Source organism: Coturnix japonica, chromosome 22, assembly GCF_001577835.2.
Source record: "Coturnix japonica isolate 7356 chromosome 22, Coturnix japonica 2.1, whole genome shotgun sequence".
Lineage (NCBI taxonomy): Eukaryota > Metazoa > Chordata > Aves > Galliformes > Phasianidae > Coturnix > Coturnix japonica.
Window position 1 is genome coordinate 157,830 of NC_029537.1, and position 24,858 is coordinate 182,687.

A 24,858-nucleotide genomic window follows, 5' to 3' on the forward strand; every position below is an offset into this window, starting at 1 on the left:
GCGCGGGCAGCGCGCCACGAGACCACGTGCGTGAAGGGGACGGAGCGGAACCGAGTTCGGGCCGGGCTGGATCCGAACCGGACCGACACAGCGCGGCGCTGGGGGCGGATCCGGAACAACCCGGTGCGGCCACACAACGGCCGGGTCTGAGTGCGCCGGCTGCGGTACCGGGATGGGGCCAGCGTGGTACCGGGACCGGCAGGACCCCCACTGCTATCACGGCGTCACCCAGCCCCGGTTGGTCCCGTTTGGACCCCCCCCTTATCCAGGCTCAAAGAGCCCAAACCTGTGTTATCCCCCCCCAACTGCACGACCCCCGGTGCTACGGGACCGAACCTTGACCAGCAGGAACCACGGCCCAGTGGGCACAGGATGTGTTGGATGGGGGGTGTTGGATGGGGGGTGTTGGATGGGGGTGTTGGATGGGGGGTTGGATGGGGGGTGTTGGATGGGGGGGGTGGGTGGGGGGTGTTGGATGGGGGTGTTGGATGGGGGGGCTGGCAGCAAACCTGGGCGCTGCCATTTGTCCTCCCCACTGATGTGACACGGGTCAGCAGCTCAGGGCTGGGCTGTTGTGGGCCATCACCTCGTGGGGCCATCGCTGACGTGGGGCTGGAGGTGGCATCTGCCCCAGGAAGTGGCCGGGTGCCCCCGCCCCGCTGCCCCCCCGTCATGGGGTCGGAGTCCAGCCTGTGTCCCCATAGACCTCGTGTCCCTGCAGGTCCTGCATCACGGCCACGTGCAGCACTAAGCGCGTGGAGCCAGGGGTCCTTCACCCCTTCAGGCCACCCTGCACGATGGACGGGATGAGCCCACACCCACTCGTGTTCCAAAGGGTCTCCCCTGTCTGTCCCAACTAGGGTCTGCTGGGGAAATGGAGGCAGGATAAGGAATGCTGCTGGGGGCACACGAGGCCGTCCTGAGCCAGGAAGCAGCGGGTACCAGGGGGCTCCTGGGGCACAGCAAGGAGCAGTGGGTGCAGTACGTGAACCTGTGCCCTCGTGTGCCCCTGCAGTCCCTTTTGATGCAGCATTACCTGTGCCCACCTTTCTTCCTGCTGGCAGTGAACCACACGAGGTGTAAGGTTGGCTGGACTGCAGTCATTGCTTTGCCTCCCATCCAGCAGGGGGGCGGTGGAGCTGTGAGCCCTTGTGGGGCAGGAGCGTCCTCTGCTGCCAGGATGCTCCAGCTTCAGTCCATCACCAGCTGTGGGGCTGCGCTGTGGGGCCAGCAGCTCAGAAAAGCCCCTGAGCACTATGGAGACAAGCAGGTGATCTGTGATGCCATCCCAGCGTCATCCACTGAGTTACACTTTGTAAAAGCAAACCAGAGCCACGCGCTGTAGTGTCCACAGCTTAGCAGACAGGAGCTAAGCTTAGGGGAAAGCATTTATTTCAGAGGTTGGTAGGGAATTTCACATCACACAAAGGCCCCAGAAGCAGAGTTCCTATTGGCAGTGTTATGCAGGAGTCCCAGCAGACAGCGCTGGCACTTTTGGTACGTGAGCCCAGAACAAGGCAGCTCAGTGTGAGGCATCAGACAGTGCTGATGAGACATACTTCAAGGACAGGTCATTCCTTCATAGGTACCATCCCAATGACAGCAATTAACCGAGAGCAAAGGGCTGCCACAAACCTTGTGGTTTACACCCCCAGACAAGGCAGACAGACCAAGGCTACGAGGCCGACCTGCAACCAGGCGGAGTGCAGCTAAAGTCCCCTCTGCAGCCACCGGGGCAGCTTCCCCACATCCAGACCTACAGGCAACAAAGTGCAGCACGGAGCTTTGTGCTCCACACTGACAAGCTGGAGCTCCACAAGGACCATCCTTGGGATGTGATTAGTGGGAATGGGTTGGCATTGGATTTGGCGACCCTACAATCATTTAGGTTGGAGAAGAGCACTATGGCATCTAATTTGATTGTATTTCAGATGAGTTTTGTTTTGGAGGGGGTTAATCATCCTCCAGAAGCTGGAGGCAGGCTGCATTCTCTCCATATAATGACAGAATTCATTCTTCCCTCTGCAGATTCCTACATTCTGAACCCAAATTTGCTTCATTTGGCAGGATTTACTGCAAGCGCAGAGGGGCAGCTTGCAAGGAGGTAACAAAGCTTGCATAGATTTGGTTAAAGCATTCTGTTTAAATAAGGCTTTCCTAGCTCAGGTAGATACAAAGTGGCAATGCAAGCAAAAATACAAAAGTTAAGGTTAAAATGCAACTGCCATCACCCAACCAGAGCATTAATCAACGTCACTACTCAGCAATTAATGAGAGAAAAGCCCCCAGAAATTAAGAGAAATCCTTATGATTCCCTCCTCCCTGTAACATGGGACATACACCAGGAACCCTTCAATCCTCGCCGCCACAAAGCTTCAGCAGAACTTTCCTGTAGTCTCCTGAACAATCTCCCTGGGGATACAAAGGTGAACAATGGTGACCACGCCAGAACATTCAGGGACATTCTCAGTATATTTCTGTAACATCTGCTTTGTCTCAGCTGCTCTAAAATGCCCCAAAGGTGTCATGGGGGGGACTCTGAAAATCCCACCTTGTGTCTAAGTTTACCTTAATGAAGGAGTGAAGTGACTTCCCATACATGGTCAGGAATTCTCTTCTGATATCCAGCATATCTATTTCGGAGCGGGACACCATCACTCTGATCAGAGTGTTGTCGTCTGTTCCCAGGCCCTAGAAAGCAAAACAACCACATAGAGCTAACACAGAACCCTCTGGAGAATCACCCACAGACACAAAGGTCTCAGTGCCCAGTGCAGGAGCTGTGATGCTGCTGACTCGAGCACGAAAATGCAAGAAAGAAGCAAGCAATTTTACTCCACAAACAATCTATTTACCTTCATGGATTTATACAGTCTTTCGGCAAAGTACGCAGGCTTGTTTCGCATGCACTTTACTGTGAGGAGAGACAAGAACAAGAGAGTTAAGGTCAGCAAAAGCAGGAGGATTCCCACACCTCTGCAGCACTTTCTTCTGTCAAGATGCAACTCCAGGCTAACAAACAGCAGGGGCAGTGCGGGCACCAACAGCCAGTGATGTGCTGGGAGCTGATGTGTCTGTGCTGAGGCTTTAATGCCTCCTGACAGCAAACCTCTGCTGCCAAAGCATCCTTTGGCCAAGCACAATGTACCGTAAAGCATAAAGCTTTCTAACCTGACTGGGTCTGAAAAGCATAGAATGGTTCGGGTTGGAAGGGACTCCTAAGATCATCTACTTCCAACCCCCCTGCAGTAGGCAGGGACACCTCCCTCTACACCAGGGTGCTCCAAGTCCCACCCAGCCCGGCTTTGTGCACATAAAGACAAACCATGTCTGCCCCCTGAAACCTGTAACAGCCACTCAAGGGGACACACAGCACCTCTCATCATTTCATTACTCTGCAGACAAGGTTTAACAGCAGAGCACTGACCCGTAACCAGCAAAGCATCTTCCAGGTCTCCAGACCTCCCAGATTTAATGCTGTCTGTTATGTCCTTGATAGAAATGCCTCTGTACACATCCAAAACTAGGAGGAAGAGTCCACGGTAGAGAGTCAGAGAGATCCAAAGGGCCATTTGGCAAGAACAAGCTCCTCACATGCTGCAAGAACATTCTATCGTTCCTGCAGCACTGCCAGATATATCAGGACCGTCCCACTAAAATAATTCATTTCCATTGCTAACAGTCCTGCTAATTGGCCTACCACAGCTGTTACCATTTTCAAGACCTTCTACTTCATGCTGGCAGATGAATTTCTTTGCCCCCCCGTCACAGTGGTGGTCACACTTAGGTTTCTGAAGTCCCTTCCAGTCTCAGAAGGGAATGAAACAGACCGAAGGGAATGGATGCAATGGGGCTCTCGCTAAGACACCTGTTGACCCAGAAGAGCTTGCACTTACTCAACACCTATGAAGCATCATGCAAACAGAAAGGGAAGAAAAACCCAGGACGCTGTGGAGGGGTCCTACCTCTGAGCAGGTGATGCCTGTTCCATGTACAGAGGACGGACATAAATTGTACCTCATCTATTCCCCACTTCCTCTCCCCCGCTTCGTACAGGCACTTATAGACATTATGGATGGCAAAGTAAGGCTCGTGGAGAAGCCTGGGTATACACAAGGTCTTTAATTCATTGGTGGTAGAGAACTGCTGGCCTGTACGTGTCCAGATCATGGATATTTTCCAACAAGCACCATCCAGGCATGGCAACTCACAGCTGAAATGTCATTGCCCCTGCCAAGTAACTTGCCTGCCTAGAGACGTCTCATTAGAGACTCGCAAACAAGAGCAGAACCCATTTATTCCCATTTCACAGGTTGGCTTCTCTTCACCACACATCACATGCACAAGAACAGATTGCTCTTGCAAGGAAGCACGTTCCTACACACCACAGCATCCTGCTGAGCAAGGGCATCATCCACATACATTCCCTCATCTCTGTTACCCTGCAAAGGTTCAAGGACAGAAGACACAGCTCAGCACAGCATCTACTGGAAGCAACCCTTGAGAATTCCCCACTCAGAAACAGCTGCTGGAGATGGCTATTGGAGTCCTTCAAAGGGAATACTAGCTCACAAACACAGTGACGCATCTCAAATGTGCTTTGGGCTTCCTTCTGAAACGAGCAGCAACCCACTTTACTGGGACATTGAGAAAAGAGCCCATGGCATTCATGAGTCAGAATCCCCTCCCTGCAGAAGATGGGTTTGAGGAGCAGGCCATGAGACACATCGGGTGAGAAAAAGCCAGCCTGGAGCTCCTCACCGCTGAGCACAGAGCTGCACCCACAAGAAGATTCAACCCCTTCTCCCCTCGGCTTTGCTCACTGTTGCAAGGGACACGAGGACCCTTGGAAACATGGAAGATGTGCTGGATACGACGTCATCCTCGACGGAGCAGCCATACTCTAGCAAGAACACACGGACATGGAATCTGTTAGAAGCAGAGCCAATACCTGGGTGCTGCCTACAGCATTCCTAGCTAAGTACTCAACTGTGCCCAGGGCTCTCAGCATCACTGCAGCACTCCATTCATCATCATTCGTGCTACAGCCTCCAATTAAGAAGCACAGACAGTAAGAAACTGGCAAGAGAACCATACGTCCTGCTGGTAGACAGAATGCTCCTCCCCATTTTATTTACATCAGTTCAGTTGCTGGTGACACCACTTACGGAGCTTGGAGATCTCATTAATGCGATGAATCTCTTCACTGTTGCAAGAAGCCAGAATTTCCATCAGGCAGCCTTCTTCTGTTCCTGCTCCCCAAGGAATTGCCAAGGCAAGATTTCAGATACCAACAACAGCTCCTGACATGCAATCAGATTTCTTTAAAAGTTAATAATAAATGAAGAAGACATTCATAGCAAAGCAGTAAGTCCTTGGCCAGAACTTCAGCAATTACAAAAGGAAGATTTGCAAACCTTCACAGCCCTCCTCACTTTGTGCACATCAGACATGGCGGTGGGAGTCATCATCCCCACCATCACCCTCTCAAAATTCCCACTCAGCAACGTCAAGTCACCAATCAAATCCTAGAAAGCCAAGAGAGGAGGAAGGAGGTGGCAGAAGGTGCAGCCTTCCAGGACAGACAGAACTGAGCTGTTCCCCACTTCTCTTTAGGCTCTAGCCCTCCTTGCATCAACAACTGCTCTGAACTGAACAAGAACAAAACAACCTTGGTCAAGGAAATTCTCCGCCGACCTTTCTCTCACGGAGATTGGGTCCTTTTTCACTTTTCACCCCAGTGACACAACCGCCTTCACACATCTCTGGAGGCCACCTACCCTGCCAATAGTGCTCTTTTAGGTGATCGGAACTTGCTGACGTTGGGAAGCATTTAGTTTGGTCAAGATGTCAATGATGATCTCTTCATCCGTGCCTGCAAGAAACAAATGGAAGCCAGTCAGGCTGCTTGCACAAGAATCAGAAGTGCCCTCTGGTCTTGTGCCGCCTCCAGTCCCCTGCACAGCCAGTTCTCAACAGCCCCAGGACTACATCCATGCACACAAAGCTGCCAGGACACACTCCACCAGAGGAGCTGTATTTCAGGACATAGGAAAGGCAGTTGTCTTTCCACTTCCCAACTATTTTTAGGGCAGCTGTGCAGCAGAGCAATGCAAGCAGCTGCGCTTCCCTGGAACGAACCACCAGAGCAGCCATTCCCAGTGCTGGGGAAATAAAGTTGACCTGTGGAGGGAGATCAACTTAGCAGAGCCCTTCATGGCCTTCCTGAGTGCTGTGCTTCTTGCTCAGCGCTGAAGCTCGAGATCCCCTTGATTGTTGCCTAAGGCCACAAGAAAAGGATTTAGCAAAGGCAGACTTGCGCCCATGCACACAGAGAGTTGAATTGGGAGATAAAACACACCAAAAAACAAACGTAAAAGACGTAAAACTCCACCCACACAAGTGATGTTGTATCAGACTTCTGTCTCAGGCAGCAGTCTATTCTAAGGGGACTTCCCAGGCACATCAGAAAGAAGCCACAGGGGCACAACCACAGGTAGAAAATATCTCCATATTGCTGTGTATCTGGTTTCCAATGAAACAAAAGCTGGACCACCTTGCATCTGTGTTCAGTCCCACCAGGCCTTCTTCCTTCTCCATGTCAATCTCCAAACCCATCGGATGTGTTCCTGGGCACCAATTCTGCTGGCCCTGTTGCAGCAGGGCCTGGACCAGATGGGCCCAGATCTCCATTCCAACATCAACCATTCCGTGCTTCTGCAACACAACACGACATGCTGTGTTTGGCTCAACCTGGCCATTCACAAACAGGTTTCTTCCTCCTCCTGCTCAGTGCCATCTCTGTGGGATCACACTGCCTCCTACGATCCAACTCTGTTCCAATCAAGGTCAACACCAAAACAGTGCTGACCTTCATGGAGCCTGGGCTTTGGAACACAGGCACAGGAATAACCACTGCATGGGTGGAACCTTGTGGGTTGAACCGGGAGGGAGCAGCGTGCCCAGAGAGCTTATCTGGAAAAATACTCGCTCTGTGAGCTGACATTCAGTTGGATTTTTCATTAACTCCTGAGCAGGAAAAGCAGAGATGTGTGGGGCATTGTCCCCTAGGAGGAAATAGAAAGGAGCTACAAATTCACCGCTCATAAAAAGCCAGGTGGTGCTCTTCCTATCTACGCTCCCTGTGTTTGTGTGATCTGAGCCAATGCCTGGCACAGCGTGGCACAGCAAACAAACACACTCACCATCACTCGAGGTTTCGGTCAGTCTCTTGTTCAGGTCCCACCAACAGCTGGTAACTGCAATAAAAACCAGTTTTCTAACTAACAGTTATTAGAACATACCCCCCTGCCACTTTATGGTGCTGGTCAAGTGACTGTGACCATAACGCATGACGATAAACACATCATTTCCCAATCTGAAAGAACACAAACACACAACCAGTCTGCTCTGCACTGAGCCAACAAGGGCTGCTATGCAGCAGGACAGCAGCTCTGCATGAGAGGGACGTGGTGCACAAGCAGACAATGGCACCAATGGTTAAGAAATGCCTTTTCCATCCCTAGAATGACAGCCTGGCTGAGGTTACAGAGAGCAGAGTGACACCCTTGTCCTGCTGAGCGCTGTGTTGGTGAACCCAGCCCTTGTGCAAGAGCAGCAGCTCCTGCCCTGCCCTGCATGTGACTCTGACACATCTGGAGCATCACAGCCCGGCATTGCATTGCACACAGCAGCTCAGCCCGGCATTGCATTGCACACAGCAGCTCCTCCCGTCCCCTCCTTCATAGAACTGCGGACAATCTACAACCCGGGCAGCAGAAAACGAACAGTTTTCTCCCTTTTCCCACCCTCGGCATTAACAAAGAGCTGACCGCTCCGCATTAACGTTGGGCATTAATTAACATTAATTAACATCACAGCCGGACCGGACCCCGCAGCTCCTCGTTCCCCCCCGCCCCCCGTTCCGTGCCGTCCCACGCTCCATCCCCACGTTCCGTCCCGTGGTCGCTCGTGGCCACTCACCCCCAGCGCAGGGCGCGTCCGTACAGCGCGGAGCGGGGCTGGGCCGGGCGTGACGCGGCGGGGAGGGACCGAGGGACACACGGCGCTGCACCCGCCCACGGGGGAGGGAGGGAGGGAGGGAAGGAAGGAGATCCGACGGGGTGAGGCCTGAGCAGCCCCCCCAGCTGCGGGCAGCCCCCAGCCCGGGAGGGAGGGAGGGAGGGAAGGAAGGAGGGAAGGAGATCCGACAGGGTGAGGCCTGAGCAGCCCCCCCAGCTGCGGGCAGCCCCCAGCCCGTGTTCTAAGCTCAGCGGGAAGGGCCGCATTGAGCGGGGCAGCACCGGCCCCGTGAGGCCTCACCCCATCCCCGCATCCTCCTCCTGCAGCACCAGCCGGGACCGGAGCGCTGGGAGCGGAGCTGGGCGTGGAACCGGGCATGGAACGTGGAACCGGGCGTAGAACCGGGCAGCGCCGCGGACAGCCGGGATCCAGCCATAAGGACGCGCACAGTGATGACGCAACAACAGCGCGACGACAGAGGGAAAGGACCCCACGAAAAGTACCCGCCCCCATTCGCCGAACTGACCAATGGGAGCGCGGAGGAGGCGGTGCCAAACAGGGGCTCTCAGCCAATGGCGGCTGCGGACGCGAGGTTGCCATTATGGCGCCGTCAAGATGGCGGAGCTGCGGGGCTCAATGCGGGGAAGCGATGCGGGCGGACATGGGGCGGACACGGGGCGGCAGCACAGCGGGACGGAACCGCGTGTGTTATCAACGAGACGGGAAACTGTGATGGGGGGGGATGGTTCGGATGGGAACTGGGTGGAAATGTGGTTAATTCTGTGTTTATTGCTTTGTATATACGATATTAAACGTTTTCTATCCGGTTCTGTCCGTTCTCAGTCCGTTCTCAGCTCCAACACCGCCCCGTGTCCGTTCTGTGCCGTGGTCACGCACAGCGCCGGGTGTAACGAACATCCCTGACATCGCATCCAACCCCGTGTCTGTGCTTTAAATCTGTCCCGTCACCGCCCCAACGTGTAAAAACTCCATAGAAAACCACAATGAGCCGCAGCCACGAGCTGTGGGATCCATCTGCTGACGGGGCAGGTACAGAGCGAGACTGTGACACATCACAGAGCCCTTGTTTGTGAGCTCAGGGCACAGGGTTGGCCCCAGTGGGCACGGAACCCCCCGCTGCCATTCTCGAGCTGTCCCAGCAGGTAACGCAGCACGACCCTCCTGCTCCCGGCACCGCCAGGTGATCCCAGTGCCCTGCAGCTCCTCTGCGAGGGAGAAACATTGAGAGAACTGGGCTTGTTTGGCTTGGAGAAAGAGAAGGCTGCTGGGAGACCTCACTGTGGCCTTCCAATACCTGAAGGGAGTGTATAAACAGGAGGGGGAATGGCTGCTTAAAGGGTGGACAGGGATAGGACAAGGGGGAATGGTTTGAAAGTGAGGAGGGAGAGGTTGAGGTTGGATGTTAGAAAGAAGTTTTTCACCCAGATGGAGGTGATGCACTGGAGCAGGTTGCCCAAGGAGGCTGTGGATGCCCCATCCCTGCAGGCATTCAAGGCCAGGCTGGATGTGGTGCTTGGCCCACAGCAGGGGGGCTGGAACGTGATGATCATTGTGGTCCTTTGCAACCCAGGCCATTCTGTGATTCTATGGTTCTGTGGTCTCACCCAACACCCATTTGTGTGTTTCCCCACAGAGAGAATCCCTCGAGGAGCGCTGACGGTGCCTGTGACGCCTGAAGCCACTTTATTTGGATCGTTTCTACTTCCACCGGCCATTGCAATGCAGCCCATCAGCAGAGCAGTGCTGGTCCCACTTAAACCCCTCCCTGTCCCCAGTGCCACCCACCTGGTGCCTCAGGCCTCTGTCTGGCCTGGGGTACCAGGTGTCTGGGGACAGGCAGCACAGCAGCTCCCACCTGGGGGGCTGCCTATAACTGTGGTTCAGCTCCCACCTTGGGGGCTGCACCCAGGTACAGCTCCCCTTAAAGCCCCTGCCCACCGTCACCTGCTGGCAGGGATGATGCTGCTCCAGCAGCTGATGGGGTTGTGGTCTGGGGTTACGTTCTATGCAGAGCCCCCGCAGCCCGCAGGCACCTGCCTGCCGCAGGCCCCCGGCCGCCCCGGCCCCCCGCCACTTCTTTTGCCAGCTCCTTCAGTGCGGCAGAAGGTGCCCTGCACCCTGCCCGCCAGCTGGGAGCCGCCCATGGAGCCCTTGCAAGACGCCGTGCTGCTCATGGAGGACCAGGGGCACCCAGCGCCCACCCACGGCTGCCCCCATCCTGACACGGCTCCGCTCACCTGCAGCGCTGCCACGCCGCAATCAGGCCGTGAGTTCAGGGGCTGCAGAGCGGGCGGCTGGCTGCCCTCCCCGGCTGGCTGTGGGAAAGCTGCCGGCATTGCCCCACTGGGGATCTTCTGGCTTTTCCAGCAGGGACAACAAGCGCAGGCAGCCCGGAGGACATGGCAGACATCGATGATCTGCTGGCATGGATCACTACGGTGAGTTTGTTGGCAGCAGAGCTGGCGGGTGGGTGTCCGCACCAAGTGAGGGTGGGAAAGCTGCATTGCCCCTGTGGGGATTTTATTCCTTCTTCCAGAAGTCACATCCAAGACGGCCATCCTGGACAACAGCGCAGACTTTGACCAGCTGCTGACGTGGATCAGCCAGGGTGAGTTTGGGGGCAGCAGAGCTGCTGGGGGGGTGTCTGCACCGAGTGGCTGAGTGGGAAAGCTGGCACTGCCCCACTGGGGATTTTCTTCCTTCCTTTTCCAGAAGAGACACCCAGCAGCAACAGACGTGAGGACGACATGGAAATGGACAGTTTCCTCACCTGGATTCTTGGTGAGTTCAGGGGCTGCAGCAGTGGCAGGTGGACGTCCGCACTGAGAGGCTGCGGGAAGGGCTGCCATCATCGCTCTGGGGATGTTCTTATGTTCTTGCTTTTGCAGAAGCATCGAGTTGTCTGAAGGACCCGCAGCAGATGTCCCCACACGTCTCCAGGAACCTCAGCACCTCTGCTTTCATCAGGGCGCTCTCCAGCTTTCCCAGGCGCAGGAGGAAGATCAACAGAGCGCTGCAGGCTGCCAGCAGGAAACTCAACAGAGTGGCATGGGCTGGCAGCAGGAAGATCAACAGAATGGCACGGGCTTACAGCAGGAAGCTCAACAGAGTGGCACAGGCTGGCAGCAGACCCCTCAGGGGTCTGTCCTCAGGGCAGCCAGCATCCTCTGAGTCACTGTCCTGGGAGCATCTGATGGAGGATGCGGGCTCCATGTCCTGCCATGTGCCAGACAACCACCCTGGGGATGGCACCAAGTGCCCCGTGCCCATCTGCACCACCAGGAAAGACAAGAGCAGAGGGCAAAAGCAGCACAATGGCAGCAACCAAACCAGAAAGAGGAAGCTGCCCCTGGACCAGGATGTTCCAGGACTGAAACGCCAGCGTTAGGTGAAGCTGGATGGGCTCAGCACAAGTGAGAGCGCCCACAGAAACCAGCCCAGCAGCAGGAGACAACAGCTACAGCCAGTGAATAAGGCTCCTCTCTGGCTCCCATGGCACACAGAGAGCAGCAGCAGCGCTCCAGGGGCTCCATCATCAGCCCCAACCCCACACAAGCTGTCCAACAACACCTTGGACTGAGACAATGTGATCCGTTAGGTTCCATTAGATTCCATTAAATTCTGTTAGATTCTGTTAGATAATTCTGTTGGATTCTGTTAGATTCTGTTAAATTATATGTTATATTATTAAATGTTTTGTATTCACTTTCCTACGCCTCCACCTGCAGTTCATGCAGCACCAAATCCCCCCCAGACCCCAGTGCCCACCTGCAGGGCAGGACGGGGCAGCACAACGTGTCGTGTCCCAGGGTTGTCCCCACCAGCCCCATTCCTTTCCTCCAAACTCTCCTCCCTCCCTCAGTCCGCACTGAGTGGAACTTAAGGAAAAGAAAATCCCCATTCCAGAGACACAGAAAAGCTCGGAGCATTTGTGCTGCTCTCCTGAAGAGTTTCCACAAGAGAGCACCAGGCTCACGCTTTTAAACTACATTCCTATTGCTTTCTTAAGCCTATTCCCCTCTCCTTTCCACACAGAAATAAGGACCCCCCTCAATAGAAAGTACACACACTTTGGCCACCATATGTTGTGCTTTTGGACAGCAAAAACTGCCATGTCTTTGTGCTGGGTCTCAGGGGGATCTCAAAGGGAATGGAAACCCCACTGCTGCGTCATGCAGGAGCTGCAGGTTGGGGCCTGCGGGGTGATGTTACAAATACAGGAACAGGCAGAGCCCTTTAATGTTGGTCATCCTAGAAAAAGATTCCTGATGTTTTAGGGAGTGATTCTCATTTCTAATGTGATTTGATTCTGTATTCAAACAGTTCCAGGCTTGCCATGCACTGGGAAGGTCTCTCTTCTAAATTTAGGTCAGGTTGTGATTGGTTTTTGTAAGAAGTGCTAATATCCCTTAGGTTAAGGATAATTAGATGCTAATTTTCTGAACCTGAGAGGAAATTATACCCCTAATTCAATCTGTCATTTAAAGTAAAATAGCTGTTCTAAAAGGCACACATAACAACATTAAACAAAGGTCTAGCCATTTCTTTTTTCCCTAAACAAAAATTAACCTCAATATGAATTAAGAGGATATGATGCTAGTTTGATTAATGAGACCAATTAGGCTAATGCACTTCTAAAGCTCCTCCAGCCCCATCCTGCTTGATTCTCAAGTCTCCAGCATTCAGCTTGCAGCAGATGAAGCCATATCTTCCCATAGAACCATTGCTTTCTCTTCCCCACTTTCAGGTGCTCTTCTTACCCCAGCTTTGCTTCCAATCCTGCAGAGCTGAGCAGGCCACAAGATGGCAAAGCTGTGCCAAACATGCCCTGAAAAGTACCAGGGATGCAACAGGTGTTTATTGGCCCATTTCGTGTTTGCCACCTGCTTTGATAGACGCTGAATTGTGTTTTTATAGACAGCTTCCAGCAAAACAAATGTCCCCAGCATTATGCCTGATGTGAATGCCGGGCTCTGGAGGACCGAGGCACCATCCCTTTGCAGCACCAGGGAGGGGTGTATGATTCTCATGAGTCCTCCGGAGCCTTTTAATATGCAAAGAGCCATATGTAAATAGAGCTTGAGATGACATTTATATTGCAATATTTCCCGGTGAAGCCAGCAGACACTCCAGGCAGGTTACAAATGAAACAACAACCCAAGCAAGGCTTGCAATTAAATTTAACTGCCTCTTTTTGGGTATGTGTCATGCATTCAGAATTAGAGAAATGAATCCCCAATCAAATGCTCTTCGGATATGTCTACACAGTGAAAAGCATGGAAGTGCCTTAAAATAGCCTGCTAACAACCACATGGAACCTATTCTTTTTGGCAAAAGGAGGAGGCAGTTTATGGGTCTGGACTTACTGCTCATAAATTACTACATATTCCTTTTTCTCAGCATTGGCATGTCTTTGGCTTTTCATATTTGCTGTGCACATTATAAATTCTCATACAACTATTCAGACGGTGGATGGGAATGCACTGGCTTTTGGGGTGGGCATGAATTTATCCCATCTGAACCGTCTGCAGCAAGTTCTCTGCTAATAATGCAGATCGTAGCCATGATCATAAATGCACTTAACAGCGCTTCTTGGAACCGACTTGTCTTCCCTCTTATATGTACCCAAGGAAAGAAATATTTGTAAAAATCAAAACTCAGTGGCAATCTTCTTCCTACCAGCCCCCTCCTCCACTGCAGCTCTGGATATAGCGCCGTTAGTTGGAGCTTTCTATGTCTCTTGAGGGAAATGCAGAACATTCCTGAATCTGAAGTAGCATTTTGGAATCCCTGAGCCGGAGTTCAGATGGTACAGCCTCTCTCAAGGATAAATCATGGGAGCTGCCAACATGTGGGATGTTTGGTTTAAGAGGCGTGGGGCCAACAGACGTAGATACCGTTTACTTAATTCGCTAATAAATAGTGAATGCTTCACCTCAGATTGGATCTGTGCAGTTTTCCAGTAGCAACACGATGATAAAGAAGTGTCCTGGCTCAGTGTAGGTGTTGTTAACAAAAATCTGACTCCATCTCAGCAGCTGTAGTGAGAAAATAAAGGACAGTGAAGGACACACATCAGCTCCTCAGCTTTAAGTCACAAACTTTATCTCAGTGTGATTTGAGATATAAAGGATGCAATGGGACTGTGAGGACTGAGAATCCATCGCAGACGTCCCAGGAAGCGGAAAAGGGTGGGAAGTTTATCCCGGAATAAGCACTGGCAGCTTCTGCCTAATTCGTGCCGTTGGAATGACGTGAAACAAACACCAGGTTTTATTTCGTTTTTTGTCCTGACACATGTCAGCTTCTCAAAGTCACTGCTGGCATTTGATGAAGCTCAGTGTTCCCGGGACAGTTGGAATGGATCACATCTGTTGCAGTGGGAATTTAAACACAGAGTGCTTGGATTTGGTCAGAAAATCACAACTGAGTCAGGGAAATAAACCCCTCGTCCAATGTGTCAGAAAAGTTGATTCCTTTCTGGCCTTGTTCACAGCAAAGGAACATGTTTCGTAGCAGAGGAGGGGCCCAGAGCCATCGTATTAAGAAAGGCTGATGTCTTTCTATGTAATCTTGATTTATTTTACACAGCTAAAAAAGCTCCACTTATTTCCTGCCATCGATTAAAAATAGCCTCTATTATGTGGCAGTGGACATACTGATCACAGAGGCATTTTGCACTGTACGTTATTTATAGCTGCATTGATGTCCATCCATCATTTGGACAGTAGAAACAGAATGATTCCTTTATTCTCCTTGGATCTTACTCCCACTAAAACCACTGAGGTCTTCAGAACCCAATCCTCTACCCAAAGACTTTGTGTTTAGGGAAAGGTTGGGTGTACAAATGTTTTGGGGAAGAAAGAGATAAAAAAAGCGATTAACGTGTAGCTCCAAAGTGCACATTCCCCCCAATAATTTATTTGTTCACCAAGCAATATTTCATATACATTCATGTTGTTTAGGGAAATGACCAGCACAACTGTTCAAACAAGTTGCATCATAAACAACGAGTCCATAAAAACAGCATGTACAAACCCCAGTGATACTGGAATACCACGTTCAGAAAATGCAGTGCCCATTTCAAGAAATGTCCATAGAAACCATTGGCAGCCAGACGTGTATGACATGCAGGCCAAGTGCTGCTGCAGACAGAAGGAAAAATAAAACCTTTTTTTCGGCCAAAGGCTGCCTAAGCAAAAAAACCCCCATCCAAACAACAACAACAAAATAACGGCCCCGGCTTGTGTACAATTCCCACAGTTGTAAGATAAGTACAACTGAGTTCTTAATGATATTCAGCATGTTTCCATTGTACCACAGACTAATGATGCTGTGATTATTAGCCGAGTGGAGCTGCTTTCTAAAGGGAAATCTGAGATGCAGACCAGATTTAGGATGTTTTCTTCTTGTTTCTTCAGAAGAAGAACTGCCAAGTTTTGACAGTCGCAGTGCAGGTCAATACAAGAAGCTCTTGTTGTTCGGTCTGACACACTGAGTGATGGAAAATCAGTTCTGCCTTGCGGTGTAAACTCTTGGACATTCTGGCTCTGAAAAAGACCTGGAAGTGTTGTGATGCTAAAGCAGAGGATGTTTGTCAGCCTGGATTTGAGCTCGGTGTAACAGACAGTAATCCGCATTAACGAGACCTCTGAGCACGTCATGCAACTACAAGACATGTTATTTCCGATATGATACTTGCTTGCAATAACCAGTTCTTCTTTTTAGCAATTCATTTCCCCGTAGCTATTTTTCCCCTTCTCTGCCAGTATGAGAAATATGCAGCACGCTCTGCCTAGAATGCGTGACATTTTACTTGAATCCCAAATACAAACATTATAACCTCCTCCTGGGAAAGAAGTGATTCAATTACATTTATCAAGCTAGGTGATGGGAGATCTTTGTTTTAATGCACCACAAACTCTCTTGTAGTACCTTGGACTTCCATAACGCTGTCATACATTAAACCATTTGCTTGTGAATACCTTCAAAAAGTAGTTGATGGTGTTTATGGATTAGCTCCCTTTTGTAGCTGGGAAAGGTGTAGCTTGTAAGATACAGTGCAATGCCATGGAAGCCTGGCAAAGGAAAATATTGCTTTACACAATGTGTAATTTATCCTTGGACTTGGCAGGGAAAAAATGAGGGGACATTTATCTGGATAATGGGAAAACTTCCACAACAACCCCATGCCCGACACTGTGGAACCTACAACAAACCTAAGACTGGGAATCTCACAGCTCTAAAGGAGAGATGGCACATTGACCCTTTGGTCTGAGTTACACAGCAGGTATCCGTCCAAATGGGGCAGCACCTGGCTGCAGTGGGGATACTGTCTCACTAGTTTTGCTCCATTTAATGGGTGTTTTTTCAGTGTTTCAGAGTTCAGGTTTTATTCAAGCGAGTGTCCCACGTATTTGAATCCCACGAGACCAAGAACCTTGGCTTGGAGTCTCATATGACTTTCTTATGAGATTTCCAGCTTTTCTGCTTCTGGTCTTGGCTTGAAATACCATGAGAATATTTTTTTTTTTCATGGTATTTTAGCACTCCTGGTTTCCAATCATTGAAAACCTGAGGAAAAGCTCAAAGGGTGGAGTGGATTTCTCATTATAAATAAAAACAGGACAATGCTACAGACATGCTGCCTGCAAGTATGGAAAGAAACAAGAACTTGAGTCTAAGGACTGGATTTGAAGTCTTCTCTAATTTTAACCTGTTTGGGACAATCTGTAGCTCTCTGACCCAGCATTTCTATGAGAGAACAAATAGATTTTGTTTTGATGCTGTAGACCATACAGAATGAGAGATGAACAAAGAGCGATTCCTCATCAAGGTTATTGTCCTTCCAAGGTCCCATCCTGAAAAAGCTGAGCTTAAGCCTTTTTCCTTTCCAAACCAGTGCATACCCAGCACATCTCAGGAGCTGACGCTGAGACACGAGTGGAGGCTCATGTGCTGTTTCAAGGAAGCTGCGTTTTTCAGTTGGCAGCCTCAGGAGGAGGCATGTCAAGAGCTGCTTATTTCTAATACTGCACAGAGAATTCCTCCTGCTATTTTTTTCCAGATGCTGAGCAGCCCACTTTATTTATTTATTTGTTTGGATTAGCTGCATTAAAATATACCAGGCTTCCAAATGTTTTTTCACCCATATTCCCATAGGAAGGGCCTTTCTCATGAGGATGTATGGCCTTAAGTCAGTTACTGGGTTTAGCTCCCACTGCTCTCAAGAAGGATAACATTCCTGACCTCATGGTACACAGGCTTGGAAGGCTTAGGGTACTTTGCACTGCTGAGGGTTGTAGCATAATGCTGGGCAAAGGGACAATGGGACATCCAGCTTTTCCAGTGACTGTGGCACGGCAGTACCTTAGGATGTGACTGGGGAAAGCACCTGGGCAAGGAGTTTCTGAGGTTTGAGGTGGTTTTCTGCTAAACTTGAAACAAGGGAAGCAAACAGATGAAGAGAAGAGACCTTTCTGAGCCTTGTTTGGTGGTGTCTTACCTCCTTTTCCTTTTTATCAGACCCACATCAAAGCGCAGAAAGCTTTCAAACACACTTAGGATGCGTGTAGATTTGCATTTCAATCTGGGGATGAACAGAAGAGGCAAGACATGGTAGGAATGCATTCTCATCCACAGTCCATTAACAAAAAGTAAGCAGAGATCTGTAAACACTGTCCCAAGACCTGAGCCTCCCAACCTCAGCTCTCCTGGATGTTGTATCAACGTTTGTACACACATCTATTAAAAAAAAACAACAAACAAAAGTCACAGAATTGGCTCTAAACTTGGAGCTGTCTGAAAGTACCCATGCTGAAGTCAGAACAGGGTCCTTGTAGTTGGCTCTTGCTCCCACACTGTGTCTAAATATGAGCAGCTGGACTTCAAAATGGGGAAATGCAGTGAAAATGAGGCCTTCAAATCTCAGGCAAACCATGTCTCTTGGAAGAGCAGAGGGTGCTCACCATCCACTACAGACATTCACTGTCTTTAAGGGCTTTCCTCAGGCTACCAGCACTCCCACAAGGCGTGGTACTGTTTTACAGCATGCTATTCATTTCATCCCAACCCCTTTCACTGCTGTAGCATCTACTTCCATCCCCAATAAAATGGATAAACCCAATAAAATGGGAGAGACCTCGCACTGTCAGAGCATTTAGACGTCCTCCCCATTCTCGCTGAGGGACATGGTGTGTATTTTAATGGTTGGCACTTTGCAGTTCTCATGGACCGCGTTCCCTGAAGTGCCCGCACAGCAGCACTCCTGGAGGAAACCTTTGCTTTTCACTTTGGCAGCAGTACAGCTGGACTGGTCTTTAGGAACCACATTTTTGGTCGGCACACTTTGCACGGCGGAGAATATCTTCCATTCACAGACCCCGTCGGATTTGGAAATCTTATAGAAGGTTTCTCCTGAGCCGACGGGGATACGGACCACACCTTTGCCACCTCCCATGCTTTGGTTGCTGGGATGGTTGAGGTTGAAGCTTGGGGACTGCTTCTTTGCTGCGTGCTTTCTTGGGAGGCACTGCGCTCTCAGGACATTTTGGAACGCTTTCTTAAACTCTTGACTGGAGCATGGATAGATGATGGGGTTGATGCAGCTGTTTAAATATCCAAGCCAAAATGTTATTTTAAAAAGTGTGTCCGGGGGTTTGATTGTAGGAAAGAAAGAACCTAAAATGGAAAATATACAGAGTGTTAAGGCAGAGGCGGTGAGAAATTGCAGGTAACCAAAGAAACTTAAACACTGGAAAAACATAAATAAGATTCTGCTGTCTTGGGAAATTTATGACTCAAAGTCTAACTCCTGAGGGAAAGAGTCTTTCAGAATGTATGATGCTGTACAATTACAAGGATATTATCAGAGATCAATTCAAGGCTCAAGACACCCACTTCATTATACAAGCGTTGTATTCTCCCATTTACAGCCTGAGGCAAGAGAGCAGATACCAAGTGATAAAGGAAAACTGCTCCCTCTAGAACTTCTAATTCAAGATCAGAAAGACAAATAATAATCATGTTGAGGAGGTTGTCAAAAAGGGCTTCAAAAGGTAGAAAATCACAGCATTTTGGAAGTCTGAGTAAGAGGATTTCTGGATTGACCAACGAGAAGCCTTCAAAATGATCAGCTATCGTTGAAATACAATTCATGGAGAATGGCTTAGGAATTTGTTGCTGAGTGACACTGGAAACCAGCCATTGTAACAGGACCTTCTAATTCTCTTATTGGTACTTCTCTCTGTGTGGAAATAAAAACAATATTGGCTGAATGTGAGTGAAAGAGAAAACCAAACTCCGTGCGATGTGGGGGTGGGATAAGTGATAACAGCACTTCTAAGGCCAGCCTTGCAAAACAGATCCAGAATGAGAAAAAAGAGAAAAACATTTCCCATATGCTGCCAAAGGAAAGGCTGCTTCTCGCTTACCTCCAGTGAGACAGGAAAAAATAAAGGGAAGTGATTGTATCATTCCTTTGACAGCAGTTCATTTTGATTGCTTATCATGGGCACAGGGAGCAAAATAATTTCCCAGCAAGTATATATCCTCTATAGTTTCCTTGATTTCTGCATCAACTCCTCAGCTTGACAGAGGTTGGCCTGTTTGTTGGACCTCCACTGACTCTGGAGAAGCTTGCGAAGCAACAAGAGCCTTCTAATTGAATTCTGAGAGTGCTGAATTTTGGTTCGAAACTTTTCCTTCCCTATCCTTTCCTTTCTTTGCCAAACAAAGAGACAACGAGGGCAGCAAATGCTTCCAAGCAGCAAGCAATTCTCATGGTGTTTTTGCCTGTGTGAGAATGTATCAAAACATTGCCTGGACCAGGGGACACAAACAGTGCAGTGTGATTAATGATGCGCTCACCCTGCTTCTGCTGAGCGTGGTCTCTGCTGCAAAATGCAGAGCACTGCCAACTTTCTTCCATCCCCTATGGAAGAAATGGGGATAAGCAGGGAGAGAGGTGCTGGGTTCCATCCCCTATGGGGATAGGCAGGGAGAGAGGTGCTGGGGTGCTGCTTGCAGGTATCCTTCACTGGGAGCACCCATCAAACACCAGACATGGTGCTCCCTGCTCCCCTCCTCCTGCTGCGTGCAGCACTGTTGCTTTCAGTGCTGTCATTTTCTATGACTGACAATGTCAAAGCAGCAGTTCCTGTTTTGCAGTTCAGTGTAAGCAGGTACATCTTCAATTCAGGATTTTTCTCAGCAAGGTAGCACCACTTGCCTCTAGTAAAAACATCTACATGAGCTTCTTGGAGAGCTTTCTGGCTGAAGTCATTGGAAGATGAAGAGTATGAAAGCACTGAGAATGCCCCAATCCCGCTCCATTTTCCCTTTATTTCTCCATTTAGGTGCAGCACACCCACTGCTCTCCCATCTTGTGCTGAGACAAAGGTGAAACAAGCCCAGGTGTAAGGCTGAGTATAAGAATGGGTAAACAATAACAATTCCTGTTTGCTGCAACTTCTGGTTCGCCTGAAACGGAATGTGAGTGCCTTGCCAAAGTCTGCTAAAAATAGTGAAGAGCCAGTGTCAGAGTCTGCCTCTTGCTCATTTTTTTCCTGTTCTTTTGAGGGGGGCGGAGATGGAGATCAGCATGCTAATTTATTAACGCAGCCTTTTTTAGTACATTGGTGTAGAGATTTGTTGCCTTGGAACAACACACTGTCAGAGTACAGCAAATGAACTGACAGCGTACAAACTTTGCTATGAGTGGGTCCCATTGCGTGTTGTCATTAGCTATTTCTTTGCAGGGGTGGATGCAACTTGGGGTTTGGGACAGCAGGTTATTGCTCATCTTATTGCTATTACCTGGGGTAGAGGCTGACCCCCACCATCTCACCACAGTCTCATTTCAGGGCATCATAGAGAGCAAGAAGTTCTACCCTGAGCCACCTCTTCTTCAGGGGAACACTGAGAGCGTGTTCCTTTTTTCTGGGAGTGAAATATCCAGTGATGTTGTTGTCATGGTTAATATCAGTGGTAGATGGAGCTGGTAGCAAGTAGGAGTAATATTCAAACAGAGCTGCTAAGCCTGATGATAAAGTATTTTGTTCAATGCGCAGAGACATTTAAACAGGCAGCGGCTGGCAGTGAAAGCCAGACAGGATTAAAGTAGAAATAAAACATTTATTTTTTTTTTTAAGAATGGCTGCTCTTAACCATGAGAAAAAATAACCAGGCAGAATGGTGAGTTCTCTCTGCTTTAACGTCGCACAACATAAGGCTGCCTGTATCCCACGCAGCAGTTTGAGGTGGTAACCTTTGGTAGGTGACATACAGGAGGGTGGAGTAATGGCCTCATTTGCCTCTTGACCTTTAAAAATCCCATGTGTGGAGGTCTTAAAGTCTTTCCTGGCATAAAATAATAAATAGTGGCAAAACAGCTCAGAACCTTCATCTGCCATTCTCTCCCAACAGTTTGTGCTGGAACCAAAGGAAATTTCATCTAATCTCTTAATGTCTTTGACTTGTAGGCTGACTAGCTGGCTTAGTGGGAAGTGTTGGTGATAAGTAGATGGTTGGACTGGGTGACCTTACAGGTCTTTTCCAACCTTTGAGATCCTACGATTCTACGACTTAAAGGATGCTGAAATTCCTGCTTTGCTTACAGCAGATTGAGGATTATTGAGTGCCAGTAGCACAACTCAATTGCTTGCTATATGAATATTAAATAAAATAAAACATGCTATCAGCATCCTGAGATCCTCTGCCATGAAGTATCTCATTGCTCACCCCTAAAATACCAGGACTGCATTCCTTTCCCTCACCATTTATTTTCCTGTTGTCAACTTCAGGTTTCTTCAGCTCTGAGAGAGAAGTTTTCCACGCACCCCCTGGTGAGTAAGTGCCAATTCAGCCCCAGAGATGTAATTTGACTGTGTCATTAGTCAGAAGTTATAGAGCTGCTTGATTATAGGTTGTTTAAGAGCCAGCGCTGATGTCACATGTCATTTCACTGATGGACAGCTTAGAGGGACTTAGCAGCTCCCAGACTAAAGAGAATTCTTGTTCACACTGTATCATCTCCATTAGCACCACAGGAATAAGATCCTATAGATTTTCATGGCTCCTGGACCTCATTGTTGAAATCCAGCTCTATCTCACAGCTCTGTTTAGGTTCACTATTTTTTCCCCTCTTTTTATGGTGTAAATTTATTGACTGAGTCAGAGCTCAGGGAAAGGCAGGCAGGGATGTATGGGAACACTCACAGAATCAGACAGAATCATGGAACATCCTGAGCTGGATGGGATCCATAATGATCATTGAGTCCAATCCCACCTGGGGGGAGGACAGCAGTACCCTGCACGCTGTGAGCACAGAACCACATGCAGTTTGTCAGGACTGTGCTGGCAGGGCTTTAAGCATCCAAGGGAATCAGGAAAAGTGCATTCGTGCCTTGCACAAGTCTGAAATCTTTGCATCTCTTGCCTATGACACCTGGGATTAAGCATCGGCAAGCTGAAAACAGGGGTGGCTGTGTGGTCACAGAGTTCAGGCCTTATGGGATCTGTCAATTGCCCTGAAGACAAAGAGGATGGAGCAGAGAGGATCCTTAATATCTTCCCACAGACCAGTGACTCCACATCTCTGTGCTGCCAGTGCTGACAAATGAACATCATCTCATGTTCCCAAGCTCAACATTCGTGGTGAACTTTACTCCACGAGACCAGCAATCCATGTGCACCTCGGGTCAAACACAGCCACCCCGCAGAGAGTGCATTCATGTGTAAGTATTGCTGCTGACATGCAACAGCTGCACTCTATATGTATATTCCGTCCCAGCACGTCCCACCCGTATGGAAAGTATCTTCCGTGGGAACAAAAATGGGATCAAAGAACACTTCAACCGGAGGAAACGCTTCTGTTATTTTTTATGATCATATTAGTGCAGCAAATGCAGAACAGTGGTTAAGTATTTGAGTGAGAAGAGATGTGAGGAAGGGTAAGAGCCTGCATCTGTCAAGTCTTGCACATTCCCAGCTGTGCTTGTCCCAGGATCTGGATTATTATGGCTGATTCAGGGGGAAAATGAGAAAGGCTTTGTGCTTGGATCTCTCTCAGCTGCAATAAACAGCCATAGGAAGAGGAGCAAGGATCTGAATTCAGATCTCTGGGTCATTCTGTAGGGTGTGGGTATCTCCAAAGGATACAGGTGGCACAAATGGACATTGGGAGTGGGTCAGCCTGGGAATAGTGCTCTGATTACTCAGATTTTTTCAGGCCTAATTTATGCTCTGTTTCATGTTGTACCCACTTAGGATGGATGATATTTCTGGCAAAGAGCAAACATCTCACTAAGAAACTATTTCCAGTCTCACTGTGTGCAGATGCAGATTTAGAAAGTAGATGAAAAAAAAACCCTCCAAAAACATGGGAAGGTGAACTGAGTTTTCCTTACCTCGGCAAGCCCAAATGATAACATCAGTTTATAGATTGTTTTAATTACCAGTGAAATTCCAGCTCCCTTGCTGTGGAATGATTCAGGATCTCTTTGCTGATGTTGTTGTCATAGTGGTTATTCCTCCCAAAGCCCCAGCTCCTGGAGGTGTGCACTTACAACAAAACCTCAGCTTTCACTTAAATAATAAGAAGCAAAAGCAATGGCGTGGGTCAGAGGACAGCTTGAAAAGATGAGTTGGTTGCTGGTTGTGATTTGGAATCCCTGGGGTTTGCTACACTTGAATTACACTCTTTAGCAAAAGCTGACTGTCCAGCCCTCATGCATCCAAATCAAAGACGAGCCCTGAAATCTGCTGGGTGGGGTGGGAGAATTATTCATCACCTTTCAGTCCCTAACGAATTCTAAATAACACCGTGATGTCTGAGAGGAGAAGGAGTGAAAATGACATTCGTGGTTCATTTACTCCAGGTGCCTGCAGGTGGTGACTGCACAAAGAAAGAACATTTTGAAGACAAGGACGAGCCTTCTTCTTGACAGGTAACTCATGCAGGAAAGCTGTGGATATGAATCACGACACATTGCAGAACTCGCTCCACATTCTCTCCCTGCTTGGCATTTCAATGGCTATTAATGTTAGCAATTCCTTCTCCAGCTTTGCTGCATTATGAGTCAGTGGGACACATTTCAGGACTTGGTGACAGCAGAGAAATGTTGGCCATGGGGATGTCAATGGGATTTTTGCCATTGGCTGCAGCATAGCTGTTACTGGCTTACACCAACAAGGCCTTTGCAGACTGTGTTTACAAAAACACCCCTTGAGATCAGACAAAACATACATGCCAAATATCTTGATTCTTTTATTTTTCCTCCCCATTCAATGTCTTAACACACAGCCCTGTAATCCGTCACTCACAGAGCATTAAAATCCCTTATTCTTTCTGACCCATCATTCTGTAGCTTGGGCTCTACTCTGGATTTCTTTCCCCTTTATTTTCTTTTTGTGGCTGAGGAAGCACGCTGAAATGCTATCATAGGGAATCCAGCTCTGAATATTCTCACCATGGCTGGAATTCAGCATGTTCTGATATGAAAACTATTTAGGGCAAGGCTATCCCAGCTTTTATTCATTTTATTTTAGGTATTATCAGCCGAACAAAGATAAGAAGGGGGATTCCCATCCTTGCCAGGGAAGCTTTAACTTACTCTGCCTTATGTTCCCCATCAGTAAATGGGGTTACTCTCCCAGCTTGTAAACATTTTGGCACTGCCTTCACAGAATTAGCCAATACTTCAGCATCATCAAGCAAAATAGCTTTGACTCTACAGGCAATTGGTGACTTTCTGTTTGGTACCTGCAGTTTACCTGTCAATGATAAATCCCAGCTCACTTCTGAATCTCACACTA

The 24,858-nt window shown here is 49.0% G+C and overlaps 2 protein-coding genes across 4 annotated transcripts in view; both read right to left on the reverse strand.

Moving 5' to 3' along the window:
* Positions 1–1,340: 1,340 nt before the first annotated feature.
* Positions 1,341–8,120, reverse strand: ANXA4 (annexin A4). The gene is given in 15 exon segments (XM_032448847.1): positions 1,341–2,412; positions 2,569–2,691; positions 2,856–2,914; positions 3,428–3,523; positions 3,966–4,059; positions 4,386–4,442; positions 4,824–4,903; positions 5,169–5,255; positions 5,424–5,427; positions 5,484–5,528; positions 5,781–5,973; positions 6,184–6,232; positions 6,235–6,280; positions 7,206–7,259; positions 7,984–8,120. Coding segments are annotated over 14 exon segments (996 nt in total). The 5' UTR covers positions 7,209–7,259; positions 7,984–8,120; the 3' UTR covers positions 1,341–2,352.
* A 6,822-nt stretch (positions 8,121–14,942) lies between these two features.
* ADRA1A (adrenoceptor alpha 1A) overlaps positions 14,943–24,858 on the reverse strand; it is a 29,418-nt gene continuing 19,502 nt past the window's right edge. For all 3 annotated transcript variants that reach the window (XM_015883047.2, XM_032448888.1, XM_032448889.1), the window contains one exon: positions 14,943–18,723. In XM_015883047.2, coding sequence (XP_015738533.1) covers positions 18,203–18,723 — 521 coding nt within the window. In that variant the 3' untranslated portion in view covers positions 14,943–18,202. The remainder of the gene's footprint in view (positions 18,724–24,858) is intronic.